Source organism: Gigantopelta aegis, chromosome 10 (assembly GCF_016097555.1).
Source record: "Gigantopelta aegis isolate Gae_Host chromosome 10, Gae_host_genome, whole genome shotgun sequence".
Lineage (NCBI taxonomy): Eukaryota > Metazoa > Mollusca > Gastropoda > Neomphalida > Peltospiridae > Gigantopelta > Gigantopelta aegis.
The window spans coordinates 77,470,403-77,496,686 of NC_054708.1; the positions used below are offsets into that span (position 1 = coordinate 77,470,403).

General features: G+C 37.6%; 1 protein-coding gene and 1 long non-coding RNA gene across 2 annotated transcripts; one reads left to right on the forward strand and one right to left on the reverse strand.

The window, feature by feature from the left end:
* The first annotated feature begins 12,151 nt into the window (after positions 1–12,151).
* LOC121382819 lies at positions 12,152–13,871 on the forward strand. The gene is made up of 2 exons (XR_005959224.1): positions 12,152–12,592; positions 13,642–13,871. It is a non-coding gene; the product is annotated as an uncharacterized LOC121382819 (long non-coding RNA).
* A 3,144-nt stretch (positions 13,872–17,015) lies between these two features.
* On the reverse strand, positions 17,016–25,369 carry LOC121383023. Its single transcript, XM_041512758.1, has 3 exons — positions 25,236–25,369; positions 22,057–22,239; positions 17,016–17,279 (listed from the first exon to the last, which is right to left on the reverse strand). Exons 1-3 carry the CDS (start codon positions 25,358–25,360, stop codon positions 17,171–17,173), a joined length of 417 nt encoding a protein of 138 aa, XP_041368692.1. The 5' UTR covers positions 25,361–25,369; the 3' UTR covers positions 17,016–17,170.
* Between the last annotated feature and the right edge of the window lie 915 nt (positions 25,370–26,284).

The following is a 26,284-nucleotide window of genomic DNA, read 5'->3' on the forward strand; positions in this document are numbered from 1 at the left end:
TATTTCTCCATATCAATGCATCATGTGTCGTACCAGGCCATTTTGCCACGATGTCCAAGAAAACACCATTAGCTGACACTATGCACTGAACGTTGCTAGCATGATATCCTTCGTGGCTGAAATGCAAATGTTCGTCGCGTGAAGGGCCTTGCACTGGGATGAGAGTTCCATCTAAGGCCCCGAGAACGTTGGGGAAATTTGCCAATTTAAAGAAATCTTCTTTTGTATTTGTCATTTCAGCATCCGTGTAAGGGAATGCACGTTCTGCAATTTGTTGACAATAGACTTTGAAACTGCGTGTATGCACCTAGAAACGGAGTACCGGTTAATACCACGTACATCACCTTTTACTGCCTGAAAACCTCCTAATAATAACGTAGGGCCGCTACAATTTGTATCGATACCGGTAACGTACCACTTCTGCGCGTCTGTCTCTCGAGATCCACTTGCAATGTACTGCATAGATACAATATTCCTCTCCTATCCATTCTGTATCTATCTTGTAATTCAATGTCATCAATGTCTTCTTCTATAAGGGTCATTCCGTAGCATCACAACCATCGCAGTTATTATTTTGCAGGATGTCGAAGGTTGACACCGAATCGTACGATTAAAACAATATTCCGTGTTTTTTTATGTTCATCTACGACAAACATTTTACTTTACGACACTCTAATAACAGGGTAGGAACTGTTGTTAATATAACGATATCGCTAGTAACTGACACCCGGAACGACACTTTCTGGCACATCAACTGTTCCCCCACGACGTCTTAACGATGTCGTTATGTACAACGATAGCTTCGGGAACATGGCCCCTGGACTGTTGACGACTGACGACGATTCAGGTGTTAAATACACAATAATAGATTGACGACTAAGCGGAAAGAAATTTAGAAAACGGTGTTTGTACATGACGGAGGAAGTTGTTACGTAACACTTAATTACAGACAGTCTGGTCCCCGACAAAGAACAGTTGTATTATCGTTTACGCTATTTGGTTTTGCTCTCAATGGATCGTGTTTTGAACGTTCCTATTGTGATTTTGTTTATATAAAGTTGGTTTTGTTTAACGACACCACTAGATCACATTGATTAATTAACCATTGGCAGTTGAATGTCAAGCATTTGGTAATTCTGACTCGAAGTTATGTGAAGAAATACACATAATTATTGTTATTCAGCATTCAGTGTTTATATTTGTTAATTATGTCCCATCAACTTTCTTTATATTATGACTTACCCCAGGTAACTTATATATCCATGTTGCCTACATTGTACATGCCTTCTATTTTCCTCTTTTTTTTCTCTCTCCATAAATACAATTCATGTATTATTTCAAAGTCATCGAAGATGGCGGTTTTCTTTCTTTTTTTAACTGGAAATGCTAACGTTTAAGAGTTAAGGAGGGGTGCATTACAGCGTATGTTTCTTAAAAACGGAATTATCCATCTTCAGTGCTGTTTCAATTCTGAGGTTTGCTATACGAATTTCGAAAACTCGAACTCCCTGTAAGTATTCTGTCGTCCCCTTCAAGTTCGAGTTATCGAAGTTTGACTATATTTCATTTCATTTATTTATTTATTTTATTTAGTTATTGAAACATTAAACTCAATTTATTTTCAACATCTACCTAAAGTAAAATATCAGGGAATTTTCCCTTTCTCTACGCTTTCTAAAACTTTTTTGTTTGGGAGGTAGGGGGTGGGGAGGGTTTAAAATAGCAACGTAAGTTATTCTATAACCCACCTCCACCCTCTTTGAGCGTTACCCGACTTTTGAACGGCCCCTGTAAGGAAAAAGGGGCGGGATGTAGCCCAGTGGTACAGCGTTCGCTCGATGCGCGGTCGGTGTGGGATCGATCCCTGTCGGTGGGCCCATTGGGCTATTTCTCGTTCCAGCCAGTGCACCACTACTGGTATATCAAAGGCCGTGGTATGTACTGCCCTGTCTATGGGATGGTGCATATAAAAGATCCCTTGCTGCTAATCGGAAAGAGTAGCCCATGAAGTGGCGACAGCGGGTTTCCTCTCTCAATATCTGTGTGGTCCTTAACCATATGTCTGACGCCATATAACTGTAAATAAAATGTGTTGAGTGTGTCGTTAAATAAAACATGTCTTTCTTTCTATAAGGAAACAAAAGAAAACAATTTAATAAGAAGTTACCATGACTACATTAATTTTGTTGTTGCAGCTTTACACTCTACCCCCACTGGCCAGCGGACGACCTGCATTTTACAAGGAATACTCCCCCGCGGACTTGGACATTGCCATTCAGGCCGTGCGAGAAAGACGGATGACCGTGAAGGAAGCCAGGATAATGTATGGGATTCCTCAAAGAACTTTACTGAGAAAAGTCAAGACTGCCATGGCGAGATTGTACTGAAAGAACAGCACGACATTGCCATTCAGGCCGTGCGAGAAAGACGGATGACCGTGAAGGAAGCCAGGATAATGTATGGGATTCCTCAAAGAACTTTACTGAGAAAAGTCAAGACTGCCATGGCGAGATTGTACTGAAAGAACAGCACACTTGTCATTCCTCGACCAATATACTTTAATAACTTTCGTTTGTTTTTTTCATTATCGTAATAAACAAGAGATAATGGGTGTGGCTGGTAGGGTGTGTGGGAACTGCGTCTCTAGTGCAGGAGGAAATCCTCAAATTCGGGCAAAAACGATACAGATCAGTGTTTCTGCCAGAAAGATATATTTTTTGGCGGGGGTTGGGGGGGGGGGGGGGGGGGTAGAGGGTGTTGGCGCTATGGCATTTAATGCAACCACAGTCAACAAGGGGTATGGCGGACCTCCCCTAGAAAAAAAAATGGGTTACGTTTAGGGTTAGGGTTAAGAAAATTATAAAGTAATAATAAGAGTAATTAATTTTGTCAAAAGGTTAACTTAAAAAAAAAAAAAAATCTGCAAAACAATTTGGGTATAGCGCCATACCCGTTTTACCCTCTGGCAGAAACTCTGCAGATACTCGAGCAAAATGAGCCGGGTTGAAACCTTTTCACCATGTCTTTCCATCATTCTATGTAAAAATGCGTAGTGATTCATTTGCAACCCAAAATAGATGTTCGACAGTAATGCTAATATGAATAAATGTTGTTATCCAGATTCGGGCATTTTTGTTTAATTTGGGCAAAAATCAGCCTGCCCCCCCCCCCCCCCCCCCCCCCCCCCCCAAAAAAAAAGAAAGAAGGAAAAACAATAAGAGAACTTGTACGCCTTATTGTAACCCATCGTCCATATTGACGCAATTTTCTATAATGTCAAATTGTTCACGGTTTATGTATGAGTATGTATGAGTTATGCATGCGTGGATTCACGAGCATGTGCTGTCACGGTGACTTCCAACAGCTAGTTTACAAGACTCACACCCTTTTCCGCCATCAACCTGACCATATGGGAGTGTTGAGAATTACTTGTTCTGTAAATCATCTGAGAGTGGTGCACATACCCTTCCCATAAAGTAGAAATGTCACAAACATCATATATAAATGATAACTATAATTAAGTTGGTGTAGTGGGTAAAAATATATCCTTAAAGCTGGTAGTCGCTGGGTTCGAACACCAGCAACGACTCCTACATAGTGCGAGTTTTAACGGCTCAAAAAAGTTTGCTTTGTTCAACGACACCACTGGAGCACATTGATTAATTAATCATTGGCTATTGGATGTCAAACATTTGGTAATTCTAATGCGTAGTCATCAGAGGAAACCCGCTACATTTTCCTAATGCAGACAGGAAAGCACATACCACTGGTTGGAACGAGACATATTAACGGCTCAATGCAGTGGTGTAAAACCGTTATATTTACTTCTCTCACCCATTACTCACAACTACCCATTACCTCCTCCTCCCTGGCTTGTACCCACAGGTAGATAACTATGATATGTGCCCAGGACAGTGTGCTTGAACCTTTATTTGAAGTTGGGTTTTTGAACGACAACACTAAAGCACATTGATTTATTAATCATCGGCCATTGAATGTCAAACATTTGGTAGTTTTGACATATTGTCTTAGAGAGGAAACTCGCTACATTTTTCCATTAGTAGCAATGGATCTTTTATATGCACCATCTCACTGACAGGATAGCACATATCACGGCCTTTTTTATACCAGTCATGGTGCTCTGGCTGGAACGAGAAATAACCCAATGGGTCCACCGACGGGGATCGATCCCCGACCGACCGCGCATCAAGCGAGCGCTTTACCACTGGGCTACGTCCCGCCTCCTTCATTTGAAATGCGCTCTAAAATCAAGTCAAAAGAAAAGATACGAGATGATTTCAATTATATTATTGAGTAATTTTGATTTGACACTATCATCTGCGGGAAAGTGCATATAGAAACTCCCTTGCTACTAATGGACAAATAAAGCGGGTTGCTTCTATATGTCTCCATGCATATAATTTGACACTTGTAGGTCAGGTCAGATCATGGGTTTTAACGTGTAGATTCAGAGCAAACTGTCGTAGAACACGTCTGACATGGACGCAGGTGTCGACTTGAGCGGACTCATTCGTATATATATATATATAAAGCGTAGCGTGCATGAGTGATCCATCGACTGGTAGTAATCATACACCTAGAAACTCCAAACATGACTCGAACGCCCGTGGTCAGAATTACCAAATGTTTGATATTCAGTAGCCATTTGTGAATAAATCAGTGTGCTCTGATAGTGTCGTTTACCAAAAAAAAAAAAAAATGTCCCCTAGTAAACAGTTTGTTGGGATGTGAAAATGATTGAACTCAGCTGTTCCATGTAATTGATGAGTGATGTCCACTACGATGATTGATCTATACTCGACAGCAAAATGAATACTCAATACTCAAAATGCAAGTTTTTTAAAGATGCTAAACATTAATTGAATAGTTAGATTTTTCACCTGCATGTGATGTAATGGGTGTATTTTGAAGCAAACCGTCCTTTGTAACAGTTTTCATTTCGTTTTGTTCACATTTACGGTTGAAGCATGTCATCAAAACATACCATAGAAAAATGTCATGGGATTGTCAAGTAAGAGATCCTCGTGAAAATCAAAAAGCATGCTTTGTTCATGACATTATAGGGTATAAAAATACCCAATTTTTTAAAATTTATTCACCAATATTTATGTCGTACGAATATGCCAAGACTTACCTCACAACAGCGGGAACAAGCAATCGGACAGACAGGTGAAAGCGTTAGTAATGTTGGCAATGTTTTAACGTTCACATCACAACCATTTATCGTCTGCAAGATCGTTTTGTCACCACCAACAGTACTGTTGACCTTCTACGAAGTGGCCGTCCTTATGTCACCACCCAACGACAGGACAGACATATTCATCGCTTGCATCTTCGCGACCCATTCCTGACAGCCAATGAAACAGCTCGACAGACAATTGGAGTCCGCAACCGACCCATCAGTGGTGACACAGTTAGACGTAGCCTCCGTATAAACACTCAGTTGTCGTCGTCCTGCCCGTCGTCCCAGTTTCACCCAGCAGCACCGACAGAACCGTTTAGTGGGCCACATTTCACCGGAATTGACGTTATCAGCAGTGGAGACATGTGAACTTTACAGATGAAATTCGGGTTTGCATATCCCATGCTGATGGAAGAGTTCGAATATGGCGCAGACGTGGACATCGTTATGATGATCAGTGTGTGTTGGAAAGAGATCCATGGGGTGGTCCAAGTGTTATGATATGGGCTGCTATTGGCCTGAATCAAAGACTTGGCCTAGTTGTCTTCCAGAATATTGGTCCGGGAAGGGGTTATGGTATTACAGCTCAGTGTTACATTGATCAGGTCCTCGGACCCCATATAGTGCCTTTTTGTTTTGCTCGTCATCCGCAATACACGTTCCAGCATAATAACGCCAGACCATACACAGCTCGGGCTACGGTTCACTTCTTTCAGCAGCATAACATCAGAATTTTGCCTTGGCCAGCCCTTAGTGCCGACTTAAATCCAATTGAACATTTATGGGACGAGCTGAAAAGAAGAATTGATCAAGTTCGTCCAAGACCAAGACATGCAGCTCAGCTTCAGGCAATCATACTTCAGACCTTTCCACTTATCCCCATGGCCTTTATCAACCGTCTGATCCATTCCATGTACAGAAGGTGTGTCGCAGTTGTGAATGCACGATATTGATTATTGATTACTCTGTCTGGGTTGTCTGCCCTTGTTATCATTTATGACTGATGCCTATTAACATTCCTTGAAGTTAAAAAACTTTTGGCTTCAATAATGTTTTTTTCATTAGTTTACATCAGTTTTGTATAATGCTATCGAAAAATAAATACCATTCGTATTGCGTTTCTTTTGCTGTTCAGTATAGTTAAGGAGATCATTGGGACGGCGTTTTGGCCTAGTATCGCGTTAATCTGGGTCATTGTAGGACTGTCACACGGTCAAGTGAGTGACCAAAAGCCCTAGGGCATTTCTACGAAGATGTCTTGACGTAGGTGACGTTTAAAAATGATGTCTAAAGTATGTCGGTCAGAAATGATTACATTAGTTGGGGCTTATTGAAAAAAAAACCGCCCTGTTCTATTTACCCCCTCGCCCCCCCCCCCCCCCCCCCACCTCATGTCTCTTGTCCGATCTTTAAAAAAAAGTCTTATTTGTTTAATGACACTTAAAGCACTTAATGACATTTAAAACACATGCTAATCTGTTTGGTGTCTAGGATGGTTATTACTACACTTGGTTGATAAAAGTAAAGACAGGATCAAAAAACCCGCTGCCGCCACACAGGCTACTCCTGCAAAAAAGAAAAAAGAAAAAAAGAAACCCGCAGCAATAGATTTTTTATGTGCATTTTTCAATAAGCAAGGACAGTAAATACATAGGTCTTTGGTGTATCGGTCAAGGAGCACTGGTTGGGATGGGGGGGGGGGGGGGGGCGAGTCCATATGCTACTACCGACAAATAGCAAATTATGTCATATGCACTTTCTCATATACAGGACAGTACATACCACGGCCTTGGTTATTTTTGTGAACACTCACTTGCCCTGTCAAAGAGCCTGGTATGAGTTCTAACCACTCTGCGAAAGGAAAGGAAAGGAATGTTTGATTAACAACAGTACATTTCAAAGTACGGCTATTTGGTATCGAACACAATATGGTTATTTGGATTCTTGATCGAGAAAGAATAAAAGGCAGGGACGTAGCCCAGTGGTAAAGCGCTCGCCTGCTGCGCAGTCGGTCTAGGATCGATCCTCGTCGGTGCGCCGATTAGACTATTTCTCGCTCTAGCCAGGGCACTTCGACTGGTATATCAAAGGCCGTGGTATGTGCCATCCTGTCTGTGGGATGGCATATATAAAATATCCCTTACTCCTAATAGAAAATATAACAGGTTTTCTCTCTATGACTATGTCTCAAAATATTTAATATTCAATAGCCGATGATTAATAAATCAATATGCTCTAGTGGTGTCTTTAAACAAAACAAATTTTCACATAAAAATTCGGCAATCCGCTAGGAAATGTCTATTTCACTAGAAAATGCATTTTAAATCGAAGAATGGCGTGTAAACAAACTATAGTCAAGAAAGAGAGGAAACCCACTGTCGCCACATATGCTACTCTTACTGACAAATCAGCACAGGATATTTTCTATGCACTTTCCCATAGCCTAGGTAAGACAGTGCATACCACGGGCTTGGTTACATCTTAATATACATTTCAGAAAATATGATTTGGAATGAAATGTTATTAGACTAATACAAATGCAACTGTGATGTCATGTTTGATCAATGTAAAATGGAATCGCAAAAATTATAATTGTTTTACTTGAGCATACAACATTTTAATATTACAGAATTACATCTTTATGTGTTGTTCTCCTTTTTTAATATGTTAAACGTTGTGCGTGCGGTTACTTCCCGTTTCTATTTATGTGTATGTGTGTGTATATGTGTAGGTTGAACTGGAAAAAAACAAAAACACATATAAAGGCTGAAAACCTTTTTTTTTGTATAAATACTTTGAGACAAAAGTAATATTGTGTATTAATTATGCATGCACATACATACATACATATATATATATATATATACACACACACACACACACACACACACACATAAAAAAAAACCCCCCACACACACACATCAAAACACATACGCACACATATCAAAACACACACATACACACACACATCAAAACACACACACATCAAAACACACACACGCACACACACATCAAAAACCACACACACGCACACGTACGTGCTCGCGCGCCCACACATACATATACACACACATACACATTGTATAGATAAAAAAAAACCCACTAAAATTAAAATTATTAAAATACGAAGTACCATTTGAACTGTTAAAAAAAATCGGTAGGTCACGATTGTGCCTCTGGGTTTCATCTGAAAATTATTTCCTATTGGAACCGCCCTTGACGTCATATTAAAATATAAATTGATCTCAGACATTGGTTTAGCAGATCAAAAGTTGTTTATTTCAGAACATCAAATACGTTTTCTGCTGTAAGTGTTATTTAATTTATTCATTCATTTATTTGAATTATGGACTGATATACTAGTACCTTAAAGTTCCACTTTAAAAGTTAAACTTGAGAACACAATGTTTCACCATTTTTATTTGTATTTTAATAAATAATTACAAATTAAAATATTCTTATAATTAATTTTAAAATATTAAAAAAGTATGTTGCCACTCGGCCTAAACAGTGGTTTCCTAAATAGAATCTTAAGCAAAAATAAATAAAAATAATATATATATAAATATCTCAGTAGAATCTCATTGGCTCGAACACTATCGGTGCATCAACGTCTGTTCGACCCATCGGGTAGTTCGAACCATGCATTCGGCCGTTGTCGGGTGCTTCTGTAACACAAAAAACAATCGGAATACCTCGCATATTTCCGTAAAACGGGCTTGGGCGAGATGGTCCGATTGATTCATGAGTAACGAAGTCGCCTTCAAATGTCGGATGAGATACATATTTGTAACTATTATTTATCACCGTTGAATAAACAAATAACAAACACACTGGTAGTCTGTATTTATAAATATTTATTAATTTAAAAAACCGTTCTTTATTATGCTGTTGTAGAATCTTTTGCGACATATTGACAACGTTGAGAAAAGAATGAAAGTGCATGAAGCACAGGCGGAGGCCCTTTACCTTTTATTGTTGCAATCACTACATTACATTGATTTCTCCTGTATTTCAAGTTAAAAACAAAATATGCCGACGCTCATGCGTAGAGTAGCGATTAAAATGATTAAAGTAAACGGCGAGGCCGAACTAGGCTCACCAATTGATTGGTGTTTCATGCAAGGTTCATTCAGATCACGATTATCGTAGTACTATTATCTGTACTAGAAAGATAATTACCGATAGGTGCTAAATAAACAATATGAGAAGCCGGCATATGATCTAGGATTAATTCGTTCCACTTCCGAATTTATATTAACTTACTTTGTGACTGACGTGAAAGGGTCAATGAAAAATTCGTAAATAAATATAAATTATTTTTTGTATTTCTTCGGATAGACTTAGTCGTTCGAGCTATATATGTTTAATTTTACAGTTCGGACTAATAAACTGGTTCGAGAGAAAGCTTATGAAGTGCCACCGCAGTACTTTTGTTTAAATGATTGACTGAAATTATAAAGTTGCGTATACAGTTTACAAAAAACACACCCAACTTTGTATTAAGCTTGAGATTATATGATAAAGACCTTTATTACCCTCGTGTGTTTCGGTATCGTCAATATGATATATTAAGAATAAAAATACTGGATATGCTACCGGTAGCTAATATATGATAAATAATTATAAGAAGAATAAAAAATGTAATAAAAATAAAGATATAGAAATAAATATTTTGGTAATTGTGCAGCTTTGAGAGTGAGACTTTAATTAGGGGATATTTGAGTGTTAAAAGACTTTCTGGAGATTGCTGCCACTGTTAAGATGTTATCGACTAACAATTAAGTATTTTTAATCACTAAAATTACGCATTAAATATATTTTAGTTTAGATTTCACAGTGACTTTTTAATTCCTAACCGGCCTCGGTGGCGTCGTGGTAGGCCATCGGTCTACAGGCTGGTAGGTACTGGATTCGGATCCCAGTCGAGGCATGGGATTTTTAATCCAGATACCGACTCCAAACCCCGAGTGAGTGCTCCGCAAGGCTCAATGGGTAGGTGTCAACCACATGCACCGACCAGTGATCCATAACTGGTTCAACAAAGGCCATGGTTTGTGCTATCCTGCCTGTGGGAAGCGCAAATAAAAGATCCCTTGCTCCCTGTCGTAAAAGAGTAGCCTATGTGGCGACAGCGGGTTTCCTCTCAAAATCTGTGTGTCTCACGCCATATAACCGTAAATAAAATGTGTTCAGTGCGTCGTTAAATAAAACATTTCTTTCTTTCTTTCTTTTAATTCCTATTTTTATTTACTAGTAGTGGTAGTTACATGTAGTAGAAGCAGCAGCAGTAATTATAGTACAAGCAGTACTTGTTAGTAGTAGTAGTAGTAGTAGTAGTAGTAGTAGTAACAGTAGTAGTAGTTGTTGTAGTAGTAGTTGTAGTAGTAACAGTAGTAGTAGTTGTTGTTGTAGTAGTAGTAGTAGTAGTAGTAGTAGTAGTAGTAGTAGTAATCATAGTAGTAGTAGTAGTTGTTAGTAGTAGTAGTAGTAGTAGTAGTAGTAGTAGTAATCATAGTGGTAGTAGTAGTAGTTGTTATAGTAGTAGTAGTAGTAGTAGTAGTAGTAGTAGTAGTAGTAGTAGTAGTAGTAGTAGTAGTAGTAGTAGTAGTAGTAGTAGTAGTAGTTGTTGTTGTTATAGTAGTAGTAGTAGTAGTAGTAGTTGTAGTTTATTGTTGTTGTTTCATTTATATATTTATGTACATAAAAAAAAGAAGTCTTTATTGACTGTTGTGTAGTTGTTTTCATATTAACGTAATCAGATTGTTATACCAAGTGGGGATTTTTGGGTGGGTGTTTTTTTTAGCAAACCTGCTGTCAGATCATCTTTCTTTTTCTTAGACTTAGCAACCTGGAATACTTGTCTAATTTATTTTTCTGAAGCAATAAAATGTACAGTGAATGAAAAAAATATAAGGGAACTGTAGACCAAATTTAATTCACTAACAGCGTAGTAATGTCTGTTACTTCGTACAAAGTTGTAGTGTTGAATTGACTGTCTGTAGTGTTGAATTGACTGTCTGTAGTGTTGAAATGACTGTCAGTAGTGTTGAATTGACTGTCAGTAGTGTCGAACTGACTGCCAGTAACACGGTTAACTTCTGACGCTATGGTTTGAGGGTTTTGGTTGCAGTCACTAGTTGTTCTTATTACTGATATGATTCCTTCATTATTTCTATCAGTATATATATACAATGCAGACCAATCAACACACGACACACCTCGTCCAACACAGTAATGTCCAGTTATAGCCAGCTGGGCTAAATTTCACAAAACACCGTAAGCCTAATTTTGTACGTAAACGTAAATCTACGACTAAATCACAGTTCTTATTACTATTATAGTTCAACAAATATAGTTACAAGAACAGATATTTTATTTGTCTTTAAAATACTCCATCTTCCTTAATGATGTAATTTTCTGTTTGAAATAGACGCCAAACATGTTTAAACGCACGACCAGTATAACTGCTAGTAGCAGACGTAAGCTTACGATGTTTCGTGAAATAGGCTCCTGATTCGATTAGTTTATTGTCTTATTAATGTAGTCCTTACTGTTTGTATTTACCATAGTTTGACACCCAATAGCCTGGGTGCTGGGGTGTCGTTAAACATACCGGCCTCGGTGGCGTCGTGGTTAGGCCATCGGTCTACAGGTTGGTAGGTACTGGGTTCGGATCCCAGTCGAGGCATGGGATTTTTAATCCAGATACCAACTTCAAACCCTGCTGAGTGCGTCGTTAAATAAAACATTTCTTTCTTTCTTTCTTTCGTTAAACATCTATTCTATTATATTCTATTAATTTAGTCATTCTTCTCATTTTTAGAGTATTGTCATCATGAATGGACCCCAAGTGTTGTTACTTATTGTCATGTTCGCCAATGTGACTCTGTCTATTCCCATTTATGGCAACAAATTCACAACTCGTATTGGCCTGGGTTTCCCGGTTGGTATGAGGTATAATGCTTTTCTGACGTACCCTCCTATAATGGGGTGGGGATTCCACGGATATGGCAATATGATTAACGGACATTCTGGGGGAGGCAGATATATGAAAGGTGGCAACAGTTACGGATACAGAAAAGTGTTCAGAGGCTATGGTATCCGAAAGATGTTGGGCGGTCATATTCGTGGTTACGGCTACGGAAAAGTGTTTGGTGGTTACGACTACGGTCAACCTTTGGGGGGTTACGGTTATGGTGGAATGTTCGGAGTTTACGGCTACGGTCAACCTTTGGGAGGTTATGTCTATAGTGGTATGTTCGGAGGTAATCGATTTGGCAACACGGTGGGCGGCCAGTTAGGAAACTTTGGCTTTGGTGGATTCGGCGACATTGACAGAGATGATGACTGAAAGATGAAACGAGTGAAAACTATATATAAATAGAGGTATTTAATTATTTTACTTTATTTTTATTATTTTTATTTTTTTATGTCTTTTAAATTTAATTATTTATTTATTTATTTAAAATTTATCTTCAGTTATTTAATTTTATTTGTTTAATTAATGAATTTTATTGTTTCAACTGATTGATAGTTTTGTTTATTTTATTTATTTATTTATTTATTTATTTATTACAGAGGTTGCGCAAACACCATGAGTTAAACGGCTGTTATTATAAAAGGGTTTTGGTAAACACCGTATATATGTAATAGTTATACCCACTAAGATGCTAAGGTTGTTTTGTTTAACTACACCACTAGAGCACATTGATTTATTAATGTTCGGCAACGGCTATTGTATATCAAACATTTGGTAATTTTGACATATAGTCTTTGAGAGGAAATCCGCTAAGTTTTTTCCATTAGTAACAAGGGATCTTTTATATGCACCATCCCACTAAAAGGATAGCATTTAGTCACACATTACTGACATTCAGTCACACATTCACGACATTCAGTCACACATTATTGACATTCAGTCAAACATTACTGACATCCAGTCACACATTACTGACATCCAGTCACACATTTCTGACATTCGGTCACAATTACTGAACTGACATTCAGTCACACATTACTGACATTCAGTCACACATTACTGACATTCAGTCACACATTACTGACATCCAGTCACACATTTCTGACATTCGGTCACAATTACTGAACTGACATTCAGTCACACATTACTGACATTCAGTCACAATTACTGACATTCAGTCACACATTACTGACATTCAGTCACAATTACTGACATTCAGTCACACATTACTGACATTCAGTCACACATTACTGACATTCAGTCACATTCAGTCACACATTACTGACATCCAGTGACAATTACTGACATCCAGTCACAATTGCTGACATCCAGTCACACATTCTGACATTCAACCCCACGTTACTGTTGTGTACGTTATACAGACCTTACGACGCTGATAGCGAGTGACATAATTTTGTTCTACCATACCAAGTGTTGCCTTATTTCTTTCATTCAGGATATCAAAGAAGCAGCGTTACTATGGATGCTATTTTTCAATTGCAAATGAAAGGAGTGACCAGGACTCAATCATGAACAATATGCACGATGTAGTGCTGGCTTCTACGACGTCTGCTAGTTTTTATATTTTTATATCTTAGGACTGTAGGTCCTTGTGTGTTTAATGACAGATGGTTCTTGTTTATGTATTTATGTATTTGAAACATGAATAAATAATAAATAATCTTGGGATTGCGTTTAAAACCATGTTGAAAAAGTTAAGTTTAATTTGTGATAACGACACCACTAGAGCACATTGATTAATTACTCATGACTGTTGGATGTCAACTATTTGGTAATTCTAACACGTAATCTTGAGAGGAAACCCGCTACATTTTTTTCATTAGCAGTAAGGGATCGTGTATATGGTCAGTTCTTCGGTAACACACATGACATTCAAATGTGTTTATTTACTGAATAACTGTGACACATGAAAGTGCTCTTGTGTGCTTTGTAATAAAGCATACTTGTTACACTTGTTACATATCCCCAACATATTAGACACTGGTGAAGAGTTGGACAGGAATGTTCCAATAGGGTCGGTAACACACGTAACGTGGAATTGGACACAGTTTTGAAGTGTTATGGAAGAAGAAAATGTTTTATTTAACGATGCACTCAACACATTTTATTTACGGTTATATGGCGTCGGACATATGGTTAAGGACCACACAGATTTTAAGAGGAAACCCGCTGTCGCCACTTCATGGGCTACTCTTTTCGATTAGCAGCAAGGGATCTTTTATATGCACCATCCCACAGACAGGATAGTACATTCCACGACCTTTGTTACACCAATTGTGGAGCACTGGCTGGAGCGAAAAATAGCCCAATGGGCCCACCGACGAGGATCGATTCTAAACCGACCGCGCATCAAGCGAGCGCTTTACCACTGGGCTACGTCCCGCCCAAATAGTGTTAGGGATTTCATTCGAAAACTCTGTGAAGTATGCACACATAACAAGTTGATGTCTCAATGTGTTCAAAGATTGAAAGATAGTCTACCTGCACCAGCCTAAAATAAAAGATACATATTCATAGTCTCCCTGGAGTCCGAGTTCGAGTTGATGGTGACATACGTGACATGCGTTAACACACGTGACACTGTCCGAAAATGACAACAGAACCACTGAAAAAAACAGACATTCAAAGCAACCTCAAACTACCTTTTGCATTAAAAAAAACAATGTTTCCAGGGACTTTCAGAGCTTGCTATACAATGTTAATACATAGTAGTTGCTACTCGATGTTCAACAGTTCACTGTCACTAATCAAAGGTTTAAAACAAAATGTTCCTTGGTTTCATTATAATATTTACATTTTAAATGCATCAAATTAATTCTTTTTAACAAATAGTGAAACAGATGATTGTCAATATGTTAACAAGAACAAGATTAGTTAATGAATGACTGTTTAAGGGTGAATCCTTCTTAGATGGAATATCTAAAATGGAAATGTCTCTCATAGGGAAGACAACAATAAATGGAAATATCTCTTTTAAGAAACGCATTGTTTTGCAGATAATCTGACTAATATCCTCTAAACATGTCCCCAACCCTTAAGGATGTTTATTAATCATCGGCTATTGGATGTGAAACATTTGGTAATTTTGACATATAGTCTTTGAGAGGAAACCCGTTACCTTTTTCCATCAGTAGCAAGGGATCTTTTATATTCAAAATCCCGCAGACAGCACATACCACGGCCTTTGATATAACAGTAATGGTGCACTGGCTGGAACAAAAATAATCCAAGACCGACCACGCATCAGGCGGACGCTTTTCCAAAAGATAGCGAGTGGTCATTGCAAGAAAGCCAGTGTCCCCCTCCCCCCTCTCGCTTTCAGTGCCTATAACTACCATCAAACCAATTCTTTAAATTAGATGTAACACGGCCATTTCACTGAAAATATGCATTGCGTATCAGTTAAAACAATAGCCAGTTCTTTGTAGGTAGCGGAAAGCAGTTCAAATTCAAAGTGTGTCTTCATACATTTTAATTCATTAAACAACTTTCAGATTGTCTCTTTAATCTGGGTCCTTGGCCATCAATCTAATTAAAATTAGCTCCACCATTACTTGTGGATCTAACACCAGCCAGTTGGAGCTCATGTCCACCAATCAAAACTTTACTTGCAGAATCCTGCCAGTGATTTAAAAATAATTTGAAAACATTCCGAATTATCCTGAAGGTATACGACATGTTTCGTGTGAATTACGAATGCCTTAAAACATGTTTTATTTTATAAAATAAATATTTTGTAATAAATAAATAAATAATTTTTTTTTTTTTATAATAAATAAATAAATATAATAAATAAATAAATAAATAAATAATTTTTAATGTAAAATTAAAGACTGATAACCCACCCCGTACGTATTGGTATGGTTTGCTGTACTGCGGCCACTAAAATAGACTCGCCCGATATTTTTAGAATTTGTATGCTCCCAAATAACGTTATAAAAGACGAAGTGTGATTGGTCAATATTTAAATTATTATTTACAGACGAAATGTTACCTGGACATTGGGGACTACACAGTGTTGTCAGCAATCCGATTAAAATTAGTTCTACTGGTCTAAACAAGGCATTCGTAATTCACATGAAACATATCGTATACCCTCAGAATAATTCGGAATGTTTTCAAATTATTTTTAAATCACTGGCAGGATTCTGCAAGTAAGGTTTTGATTGGTGGACATGAGCTCCAACTGGCTGGTGTTAGATCCACATGTAATAGTGGAGCTAATTTTAATTAGATTGCTTGGCCATCTGTTTAAAATGACTATTCTGAGTTTGTTGTCATTAAAACAATTTATTGATCTGCTCGCCTGTAATACATGTGGGTAATAAGGCGATTGAAATCATTCCAAATGTAAAGCGTAATATAAATAAATATATTTAGGATTGATTACCCACCTTTGACCCAATTATTTCAAATCTAGTTTAACGACATGCAAATAATAATAGTAGTAGTAGTAGTAGTAGTAGTTGGGGTAGTGGTGGTGGTGATGATGATGATGATGATGATGATAATAATAATAAATAACAATAACAATAATAAATCAAGGATGAATTTATTGTAGGCACGAATGCATATTTATTAAGCTGCTACAAACAATAGGACGACCAGAAATGTATTGAATATACATATATATATATATATATATATATATATATATATATATATATATATATATATATATATATATATATATATATATATTCAGAAACATGCATCACATAGATAGAGATACTCATATTTTAAACAAAGATGTAACTTTGTAAGTAGGCTCTATATTCCGTAAGCTAAAATCAAGATATATGTGTTAAATACAAACATTAGAAGATCCAGAAATGCATTGAATGTTGGGTATTGATAATTCATAACATACATTGTGAAAATGTAAGCGTATTACAATTGTAATAACTAAAAAAAAGTTATATTGGTTGAAAACATGTTACAAATTCAGGGTGGTCGGTAAATAACTAACAACCGTCGGATCCAGGAACTCTGTGTTCGTACTGGTTGCACCCAAAGCTGAACCTTTTGGCCAGCATACACGAAACATACGAATTCGGTCGATTTCCAACGCATCTGAAAAACAAAACGCTGATATTTATAAGCGATACTTATAGGAAAAAAAACACACATGAATCAGTAAGTTAATAGTCGATATCTTAAAATTATTTTTGCCCACCATTATTAAGTGTTTGGCTTCGAAGAGGAAGAAAAAGGAATGTTTTACTTAACGACACACTCAACACATTTTAATTACGATGACTGGTATATGGCGTTGGACATATGGTTAAGGACTACATATATACTGAGAGTTGAGAGTAAGTATGTATGTAGGTTTTTACGTACACATTCAGAACAAGCTGTTGTAGCACACGCCTGTCATGGGCGCAGGTGTCGACTTTCGCCTGCTCCTCCGTCCACGACAGGAAAGGGTTTGGGGAGATATTGGAGGGGGGGGGGGGGGGGGGGGGCCCGCGCTGTCATGTACAAGGGGAAAAAAGCAGCCCGACCAGGGTCGGTAGGGGGCGAGGGTTTCAAATTAGCAGCAGAAATATTTTATAGTCAACATTCTGCAGACAGGATAGTACATACGACAGCCTTTGTTACACCAGGGAGCGAGATCTAGTTAAGTGGGTATAACGCTCGCCTGAGATTTTTGCGTCATAAGATCAAATCACTTCAGTGGACCCATTCTCTCATTGTTTTCCCCCCGTCCCAGCCAGTACATCGCGAATCATAAATCAAACACTATGGTATGTGCTGTCCTTTTTGTGAGAAAGTGCATATAAAAGATCCCTTGCTGTGCTGGAAAGAGAAAGAGCCCAATGGGCCTACCAACAGGAAACGATCCTAGGCATCCGGCGAACACTATTTTTGTACTAGGGTGTCGTTAAACATTCATTCATTCATGTGATCGAATTCGTACTGCGAGAACACCTAAATGGGAACGACTTTAGTGTTATATGTTCCGATGTTTGTGGGGTCGACAAATCGCTCGTGACAAGTCTGTGCGACTAATCGCAATATAATGAGACCGCCGCTTTAACGTGTGTTCTCATCAACTCAAGTCGGTGCGACTAATCGCAATATAATGAGACCGCCGCTTTAACGTGTGTTCTCATCAACTCAAGTCGGTGCGACTAATCGCAATATAATGAGACCGCCGCTTTAACGTGTGTTCTCATCAACTCAAGCCTGTGCGACTAATCGCAATATAATGAGACCGCCGCTTTAACGTGTGTTCTCATCAACTCAAGTCTGTGCGACTAATCGCAATATAATGAGACCGCCGCTTTAACGTGTGTTCTCATCAACTCAAGTCTGTGCGACTAATCGCAATATAATGAGACCGCCGCTTTAACGTGTGTTCTCATCAACTCAAGTCTGTGCGACTAATCGCAATATAATGAGACCGCCGCTTTAACGTGTGTTCTCATCAACTCAAGTCTGTGCGACTAATCGCAATATAATGAGACCGCCGCTTTAACGTGTGTTCTCATCAACTCAAGCCTGTGCGACTAATCGCAATATAATGAGACCGCCGCTTTAACGTGTGTTCTCGTCAACCCAAGGAGCGGGACGTAGCCCAGTGGTAAAGCGCTCGCTTGGTGCGCGGTCGGTCTGAGATCGATCCCCGTCAGTGAGCCAAATGGGCTATTTCTGGTTCCAGCCAGTACACCATGACTGGTTCCAGCCAGTACACCATGACTGGTATATCAAAGGCCGTGATATGTGTTATCCTGTCTGTGGGATGGTGCATATAAAAGATCCCTTGCTACTAATGGAACAAATGGAGCGGGTTTCCTCTCTAAGACTATATATGTAGAAATTACCAAATGTTTGACATCCAATAGCCGATGATTAAAAAATCAATGAGCTCTAGTGGTGTCGTTTAACAAAACAAACATCAACTCAACGCGCCGATTCCGTCTGTCATCCTCACAAGATTGTCTGATGATGATGATGATGATGATGATAGTGATGATGACAATGATGATGATGATGATGATGATGATAGATAAAGTTTATATATATATATATATATATATAATTCAAGAAATTATAATCAGGTCGCAGTGGGGTGTAGGTGATTGTTATTTCAATTCGTTTAAATGTAATTCGAGGGGTTTGGCAATAGTTTTAGCACCACAAAAATGAATTTTATTGTGCACAATCAAATAAGCAGTAGTGACGGAAATGTATTAGCAATAGATGTATCATTCAATAAGCCGCGGTTCACTCATGGATATACATCGTCCAAGTGATAAAGATGGACCAGCTTTTTTCACCAACTGGAATCGATTTTAGAAAGAATGGGGAATGAATCATATATTATAAGTGGAGATTGGAATTTAATTTTAGATAATAATATAGATATGTCAAATTATAGTAGTTTAAATAATCCAAAAGCTAGAAATGAAGTTTTAAATCTGATTGAAGAAAATAAGTTAGTAGATATTTCGCGTTATTAACATCCAGATATTAAAAGATATAGTTGGCGGCAAAAACCCCCAAACATTTAAACAAAGTCGTCTAGATTTTATATTAGTACCTGAAGACATTTTAACGTATAATTGCACTACGCCCATAGAAACAGGTTACAGAATTGACCGCTCATGTACCACGCTTGAAATTAAATTCTTAGACATTACAAGATGGAGCGCTGGTTGGAAATGTAATAATTCTCATTTATATGATAATGATTATATTTTGATGGTTAAAGAAATAATTAGAGACGTTATAAAACAATATGCCATATCGGTTCCTTCTGACTTTGATACACTACCTAGAGGTGAACTTCTTGACCTAAAAGTAACTATTAATGACCAGTTATTTTTAGAGGTTTTAATGATGGAAATAATAGGTAAAACAACTGCGTTTGCGTCTAGCAAAAAGAAAGAACAGAAAATAAGAGAAAAACAATTAGAAAAAAAAATGGATATACTGCTTAGCCAAGGGATAGGTGATACGTCTGTAGAAGAAAGTCTCAATGATTTAAAAAATGAACTAGAAAACTCACAAAAAAATTAAAATTGAAAGGTGTTTTTATTAGGTCTAAAGCTCGATGGGTGGAATACGGACAAAAACTTTCAAAATGTTTTTGTAGTCTAGAAAAGAGAAATTACGTGGCAAAAGCATTAACTATATTAATAGACAATGAAAATAATGTTCTAGAAAATTAAAAGCAAATTGAGAAAGAGGTAGGAGCTTCTTTATAAAACACTGTATACTAATCAAGATGACGAATTAATGTTGACCTGGAAAGAGAACTTCATAACCATAGAGTTAAAAAACTAAACGATACTATATCAAAATCACTAGAGGGAGAATTAACCTATAATGAAAAAAAAAGAAAAAAAAAGAAATGCTTTATTTAACGACGCACTCAACACATTTTATTTACGGTTATATGGCGTCAGACATATGGTTAAGGACCACACAGATTTTAAGAGGAAACCCGCTGTCGCCACTTCATGGGCTACTCTTTCCGATTAGCAGCAAGGGATCTTTTATTTGCGCTTCCCACAGGCAGGATAGCACAAACCATGACCTTTGTTGAACCAGTTATGGATCACTGGTCGGTGCAAGTGGTTTACACCAACCCATTGAGCCTTGCGGAGCACTCACTCAGGGTTAGGAGTCGGTATCTGGATTAAAAATCCCATGCCTCGACTGGGATCCGAACCCATTACCTACCAGCCTGTAGACCGATGGCCTAACCACGACGCCACCGAGGCCGGTCTAAACCTATAATGAAGTCACTAAAGTTTTAAAGAAAATGAATAATTTTAAGTCATCTGGTACAGACGGATATACTGCCGAATTTATCAAATTCGTTTGATCTGATATTAGTTATTTTGTTGTTAGAAGTTAAAACTTTGGATATAATTTAGGTCAGTTATCAGATTCACAGAAATTGAGATTAATTACACTTATTCCAAAGAAAGATAAGGCAAACAAAAATATATTAAGAACTGGAGACCAATATCACTTCTAAACGTTATTTACAAACTAGGGCCAGCAGCTATTGCAGTATATATGAATGAATGAACGTATTAAATAGACCTTACCTGAAGTAGTCGGCCCACGGAAATAAGTATATATGAATGAACGTATTACATAGACCTTACCTGCAGTAGTCGGCCCACGGAAATAAGTATAAATGAATGAACGTATTACATAGACCTTACCTGCAGTAGTCGGCCCACGGAAATAAGTATATATGAATGAACGTATTACATAGACCTTACCTGCAGTAGTCGGCCCACGGAAATAAGTATATATGAATGAACGTATTACATAGACCTTACCTGCAGTAGTCGGCCCACGGAAATCAAGTATATATGAATGAACGTATTACATAGACCTTACCTGCAGTAGTCGGCCCACGGAAATAAGTATATATGAATGAACGTATTACATAGACCTTACCTGCAGTAGTCGGCCCACGGAAATAAGTATATATGAATGAACGTATTACATAGACCTTACCTGCAGTAGTCGGCCCACGGAAATAAGTATAAATGAATGACCGTATTACATAGACCTTACCTGCAGTAGTCGGCCCACGGAAATAAGTATATATGAATGAACGTATTACATAGACCTTACCTGCAGTAGTCGGCCCACGGAAATAAGTATATATGAATGAACGTATTACATAGACCTTACCTGCAGTAGTCGGCCCACGGAAATAAGTATATATGAATGAACGTATTACATAGACCTTACCTGCAATAGTCGGCCAACGGAAATAAGTATAAATGAATGCATACTATTAAATAATCTTACCTGCAGTAGTCGGCCCACGGAAATAAGTATAAATGAATGCATACTATTAAATAGACCTTACCTGCAATAGTCGGCTTTGCCATCTCCATTTTTGTCGCTCATGTACCAGGTGTCGGTGTAACCGAAATCAAAGTCGTCGAGGCCCCCGTTAGGCGGGTTGAAGTTGTACTCACTCTGCCCATCAGTCCCGGCCAGAGCGCAGGATACCCATCTGTATGGGGAACCGGAGCTGGGCCCAACCACTCTTAAAATGAAACAAATGTTATAAAGACAGACAGGTATTTTAGTAAAGTCTCACCGTATGTACACAATAATAAAATGCAATTTAAAATACAGTATAACAGTACATAAGTCATTCCTTATAGGAACTATGAGAGACTATCAATAGATGAAAATATAAAAATTAACCTACATACATACATACATACACACACACACACACACACACACACACACACACACACACACACACACACACACACACACACACACACACACACACACATACATACATACATACATACATACATATATATATATATATATATATATATACCACGTAAAAGATACACAGATATACATAAAAGTTTCAAACTATTATTATCATTTTTTTTTAATAAATAATATTAATAAATTACAAAACAATATAATAATAATAAAGGACGCATAACCACATGTGTGCGGCGCCGTGTTAACATTAAAACTATGGTTTTTGCAGTATTAAAAACTAGGTTCTTACTAGACATTAAAACAAATTTTTAAATTTAATATTAAAACCTCATATTCTCTGTTAAAAACCCCTGCTAAAATTAATACGTAAGTCAGTGTGCATTGCACACTCGATAAAAATATGGACTTCATCTTCAACACATTTATTATTGCACATAGTAGAAGTTACAATATCAACAATTCCATAGTCAGCATCATCATCACAACCATCCCCATATATTATACATGACATTATACCGTATTAAAGGGGCATTCCTGAGTTTTCCTGCACTTTTTAAGAAGTTATCGACTAACAGAGACTTTTTAACGATTGTAAGTACATATCAAATATATTTTTCTGCATAAAATATTAGTGGCTGTAAATTAAAGGTATTTCTGATCGTTTTAATATTTGTACTAGGTTAAATTTCATCTTATTTCCTAAAATATTGTTTTTTCGTACGTACGACATTATTTGAAGACAAAATTCAGTTTGGACTTCTTGCAAATATTAAGACGACCAGAAACACATTGAATATACAGACACTGATATTCTAAACAAGAAAATATGTATAATATGCAAGTTTAATCGTAGGAATATTTTATTAGTCGGAAACATCTTACAATGCAGCAAACTCAGGAATGTCCCTTTAATATCATTAATTAATTATATACAATATAGATATCTTTGTTGTGAGGTGTATATGCTGTAAGGCAGTGAATATGGCTCCCAAACCTATTCACTGCCTATGGTCTCGGAACAATAAATCTTTAAATACGAAAAAAAAAAATCCATAGGCTACACACGTACGTATGTGCGAAACACAACTATAGACTAGGCAATGAAACACACAATACGGCGGAGCGGGTATGACTAAATATCAAGGCATATAAACATTTTAGAAAATAAATAAATATTTGTTTAACATATGTGATGATTTTGTAACATAACACATGCTTATATGAAGTGATTTTCTTTTTGAAATAATTAAATATTTATAAAATATAAAATTAATCTAAATGGTTTACCCGTCATATTTCCCACGTAATCGTATTTTACCAATATTAATCTAAATGGTTTACCCGTCATGTTTTCCACGTAACCGTATTTTACTAATACATATATGGAACCACGTTATTTATTTATAAATATTTGACAACTCTATATTCAGTTAAGGTTCAAGCACGCTGTCATGTACCTACGTGCAGCAGACTGGACTGTCTCTTCAGGACAGAACGGTTACTTACATTGTTTTCGCTTACTAGTTATTGCACGAGTTTCTTTGCGCAAGAATATTATACCACGATGCCGTGTTAATAACAAACACTGGCCTCGGGGGTGTCGTGGTTAAGCCATCGGATATAAGACTGGTAGCTACTGGGTTCGCACCCAGGTACCGGCACCCACCCAGGGCGAGTTTTGAAGACTCAATGGGTAGGTATAAGACCACTACACCATCTTCTCTCTCACTAACCACTAACAACTAACCCAGATAGCTGAGGTGTGTGTGCCCAGGACAGCGTGCTTGAACCTTAATTGGGTATAAACACGAAGATAAATTGAAATGAATGAATGAAGGGGTCGCATTTCTAATTTGTACGAAGTGGGATAGGTTTGTTCGATGACATGTTCCTCCGAAAATAATAATAATTTAAAGAAAAGAAAGAGAGAAAAAGTGAAATAAAGATGCTAAGAGACGCGTTTCCATGGCAATTCAGTGTTGTTTTGCTACTGTTCTGTTTGAAACACTCAAAGCCGAGATTACTCTACACGATACGACGCGGCGCAAAATTAACTTTCGAGTTGAGTTGCGTCGTGTAGTGTGAACTGAAAAACCTGTCGTCTGCTGTAGATTTCCAATCGTCCTGACAGCAGTTCACACCAACACGTGTAGTGTGAACGGGTCGCGACTCACGACGCGACGCCACGGTTCAGTTGTGTCTAACACTAGGACCAGACTACCACCTGCCAGCACAAAGTTGGCCAACTCGACTGTTGCGTTGTAAGTTCCCCAACTACCAACGTTATGATAGGCGCGCTCAGGTTAACAAATAATCGGTCGTAGAAGTAGTATACGATGAAAATCAGAGTTGTAAGAACGCTCAGACTTAGTAACTGGACAGTCGTAGAAGTTGTGAGAGCAGAAAGCTGGCCAACTTTGTCGTGGCAGTTGACAGTCTGAGATAGCATAATGTTATAAAAATTGTGTGACTGAAATATCAAGTTATAATATATCGTTGTACGACCCGTCGCGAATCTATCCCCTTACTACATTTTGCGTCATTAAAAAGGGCGCTTCAAACGGACGCCGATGTATGCCGTGACGCCTGCACCATGGCGACGACCCTCACACTGGGGGGTGGGGTGGGGTGGGTTAGAGGGGGGTAACTCCTTCGCCAAAAAAAAACAACTCTCCATCCTCACACAGGTAATTTATATGTCCGTCTTTCATCGATCATTTATTCATTAAGTACATACTGATATTTCCCGCTCTCTCACTCCCTTCCCCGGTAATCAATTGTGGAACATACCTGCAATAGTCATTGTTCGCTCCCTGTCCTTGGATGTCTACCCATCCTCGAAACCTGTCCGTGTATCCTAAGTCCGTTATGTCTGTCCGTCTTTGATCTATGGCGTCGACTCCCACCAACACCATCACACAGATACAGGCAGCTAGCAACATCATCGTCTGTCATATATATATATTTATTTATTATATAACATTTAGTGAAATATCTTAAAATATCAGTGAAATAAAAGTGTTATTAGTCACTCAGTGACGATAACACATTTTAGAGTGCAAATTTCACTATTTCACTCTAAAATGTGTTATCGTCACTGTAGAAAGTGTTATCTTCACTGTAAGAAAGCTGGAACTATTTTGCTGCTGGCATTTTAAAAATAAAGGTAAATTGCCAAATTTTATATAATAAATAGAAAATTTCATGTTTTTTTGTCAAATATGATTTATATCTCATCTCGTGAAGTTTGCAATCATATCACACTCGTCGTGCAAGCGCGACTCGTGAGATATGATTGCAAACTTCATGAGATGAGATATAAATAATATTTGACAAAACACATGAAATATCCTCTGTATATATTATAATCAATATATGATTTCAGTTATAAAAAAAACTGCTCTATTTAGTGAGAAAAAAAAATGTCATAGTGTTTAAAAACTAGCGTCTGTCATTGTAATTTGAAGAACAAAGTTGACACGTTACAACGGAAGTAATTATTATTTAAAACATTATTATCAGAATCATTATTAAAGAAACAATGCCGAAACTATCTATTGGCTCTTAATTCGTTTTGTTGAATATAAAATTATATTAAAGGCGCATATGGCATACATATCGAGTGATTGGTGTAAAACACTCTAGTTGTTCTAAGTTGAATAACGGGGAAATATGCACGTTTCGATATAAATCAATCTAATTAGAATTACCTCCACTATTACATGTGAATCTAACACCAGCCAGTTGGAGCTCATGCCCACCAATCAAAACCTTACTTGCAGAATCCTGCCAGTGATTTAAAACTAACAACACTGCGTAGTCCCCAATGTCCAGGTAAT

Coding starts and splice junctions, on each gene's coding strand:
- LOC121383023 (XM_041512758.1), bottom strand. CDS start 25,360: ATGGTGTTGGTGGGAGTCGACGCCATAGATCAAAGACGGACAGACATA. Junction 22,240..25,235: donor GCGAACAATGACTATTGCAG/GTATGTTCCACA, acceptor TTTCATTTTAAG/AGTGGTTGGGCCCAGCTCCG. Junction 17,280..22,056: donor GGCAAAGCCGACTATTGCAG/GTAAGGTCTATT, acceptor TTTGTTTTTCAG/ATGCGTTGGAAATCGACCGA.